The 2279-nt window shown below is 26.5% G+C and overlaps 1 protein-coding gene across 1 annotated transcript; it reads right to left on the minus strand.

Moving 5' to 3' along the window:
* Positions 1 to 543: 543 nt before the first annotated feature.
* Positions 544 to 1437, minus strand: LOC131656215 (putative B3 domain-containing protein At2g27410). The gene has a single exon (XM_058925976.1). It carries the CDS (start codon positions 1435 to 1437, stop codon positions 544 to 546), a length of 894 nt encoding a protein of 297 aa, XP_058781959.1.
* Between the last annotated feature and the right edge of the window lie 842 nt (positions 1438 to 2279).

Raw genomic sequence — 2279 nt, forward strand, 5'->3', positions numbered from 1 at the left:
GCAAATTCTCCTTGATGGAATGCAACAAAGATTAATATGTTTTATGGCTAACAGTTTATATGGTCTAGAATCTATTTTTCAAAGAAACAAGAACAAATGCATCAAAGATAGTCTCTTAAATCAATTATCCACTAACGTCATGAATGACCTCTTTCAGCAATCCACATTTTTATAACTACAAAATCCGATAACTTATTATTGTTTTTAAATCCCTACTCTTCTGCTTTGACAAAACACTTAATGTGCCCCAAATTTAAATGGAAAATATTATAATTAAATTTTAAATTAAAAATTAAAAATTAAAAATTAAAAATTAAAAATTATGATTAACTACATATGAAAAAGAGCATAGAAATTAAATCCATTGATGGTAATATGTTTTGGTTGAAAAAAAACAGAAAGCTTACTCTATTCAAGAATATGAAATCTAACAAAAGAAACGATAATAACAACCATATTAGTCTTGAACGAAGCATACATATAACTCAACACAAGCCTATGGGCATAAAAAATTAATCAAAACTCTTAGCAATCTTCACTTCATTATTCTTCCGTTTTCGAAACCGCAGTTGAATTCTTCAGCTCTTTACCTTTTTCAATTTCTTGTGACTCGTTATCGTTGAGTAAAAGGTGCAACTTGCCGTTAACTCTAAATGACCAAATGTCAAGTTTTTGATGCTCTTTAAAATTATTTTTCAACAAAACAGGTGTCCAACCAGGATGAAGATTATAAATACTAGTACTCGTCATGTCCCACTTCTTCAAAGACAGTGAGAACTCGTTAAAACAAGGATCTAGCACAGTCACTTTTAAACCAAACGGTTTTCCTTCTTGATCCCTTGTTTTTAAGGATGTTTTTTCTATTTCTGTGAGAAAATCGGACTTGATTTGTGAAATTGGCATTGAAAGACGATTGTTGTTAGGGTTGAGATCAGTTTTATACAATTCCTTGCACATGATATATTTAATATCACTACCATTCAACACTTTGATCATGTTATTAACATGATTAGGCAATTCTGGTGGCGGTGATAGCACAGTTTCTTTCTTGCGAATTATTGGTTTTCTCTTAATTGTGGACTTTGATTTCACTCTTCTTCCTCCATCAGACATGATATCTTCGTTACTTGAACGACACCTTTTTTTGTCATTGACTTCTACTCTTTTCACTCTACTTTGTGAAATAAGAAGGAGATTTGCTTCTTGACACACAATGTGATTGATTTTCTCTATTTGTGCTAACTCATCTTCGGTATAAAATTGTGGAGACTCTTGAGATAACACTCTATTCAAAGAAAAATGAGATAGTGGATCAAATTTCTTTTCCATTGTTTTCAACTTTTGCATATATGCATTGATCTTCTCAATAGCCATAGCTTTCTTTTGCATCATAATTTCTGGATTTTGTAACTCTGCAGTGTTCTTCTTCATGGACATTGGTTTCTTTTCTTGTTCCGTAATGTGTTGATAAATATTGTGATTTTAAGTGTTGATCAAGTGTGTATTTATAATGATTATGAAGATCTAAAATTAAAAACTGAATCATATAATATCTTATCATATATCGCAATTTAAAAAAGATTTGATCCAAAAATCTCGATAATCTGTTACAATGAATTTATTTTGTTCTATTGAGCTATTTTTTTAATTTTAAATAACTATCGTTAGATAATTTCTGTTACAATGATATATTTCAATTCTCCTTTATAATAGGCTAAATTTTGTTTAAAAAAAAAAAGTTAATCTTAAATCTTAAATTTTTTCAACCAATACGTGTGACATAATTTTAACACTGAATTTTTTGAACACTTAGTTTATTTTGAAATACAAGTAAAATTTTCTACTAAATATTTATCTCTTTTACTTTCCATTCCGTTTTTGTACTTTTTATTCCCCTAAATTTTATCAAACTCCTAAATAAAAATAATAGGAGTTAATTATATCAACTTTGTATATAAAATGTTTTAAATTAATAAATTTTTGTTACAATAATTAAAATAATTATTTATTATTATGTTTATATATTTATAACATTTGATTATTTATTATTAATATTATTATTATTATTATTATTATTATTATTATTATTATTATTATTATTATTATTTAAAAACTGAATTTCTATTTATAATTATTTTCGATTTATATTTATATTTAGCAGACAACCATCACTATTCTTAATTTTAACAAATTCCCTCTACATTTTTCGAGTCATCCTCAATCAAATGAGATACTTAAAAACATTCATATTTAAATTTAAACCGATTTAAATAAAAAGT

The sequence above is a fragment of the Vicia villosa genome, linkage group LG1 (assembly GCF_029867415.1).
Source record: "Vicia villosa cultivar HV-30 ecotype Madison, WI linkage group LG1, Vvil1.0, whole genome shotgun sequence".
In the NCBI taxonomy this organism is placed as follows: domain Eukaryota; kingdom Viridiplantae; phylum Streptophyta; class Magnoliopsida; order Fabales; family Fabaceae; genus Vicia; species Vicia villosa.

Bases quoted from the DNA above. Each gene is read 5' to 3' on its own strand.
- LOC131656215 (XM_058925976.1), bottom strand. From the start codon at position 1,437: ATGTCCATGAAGAAGAACACTGCAGAGTTACAAAATCCAGAAATTATG.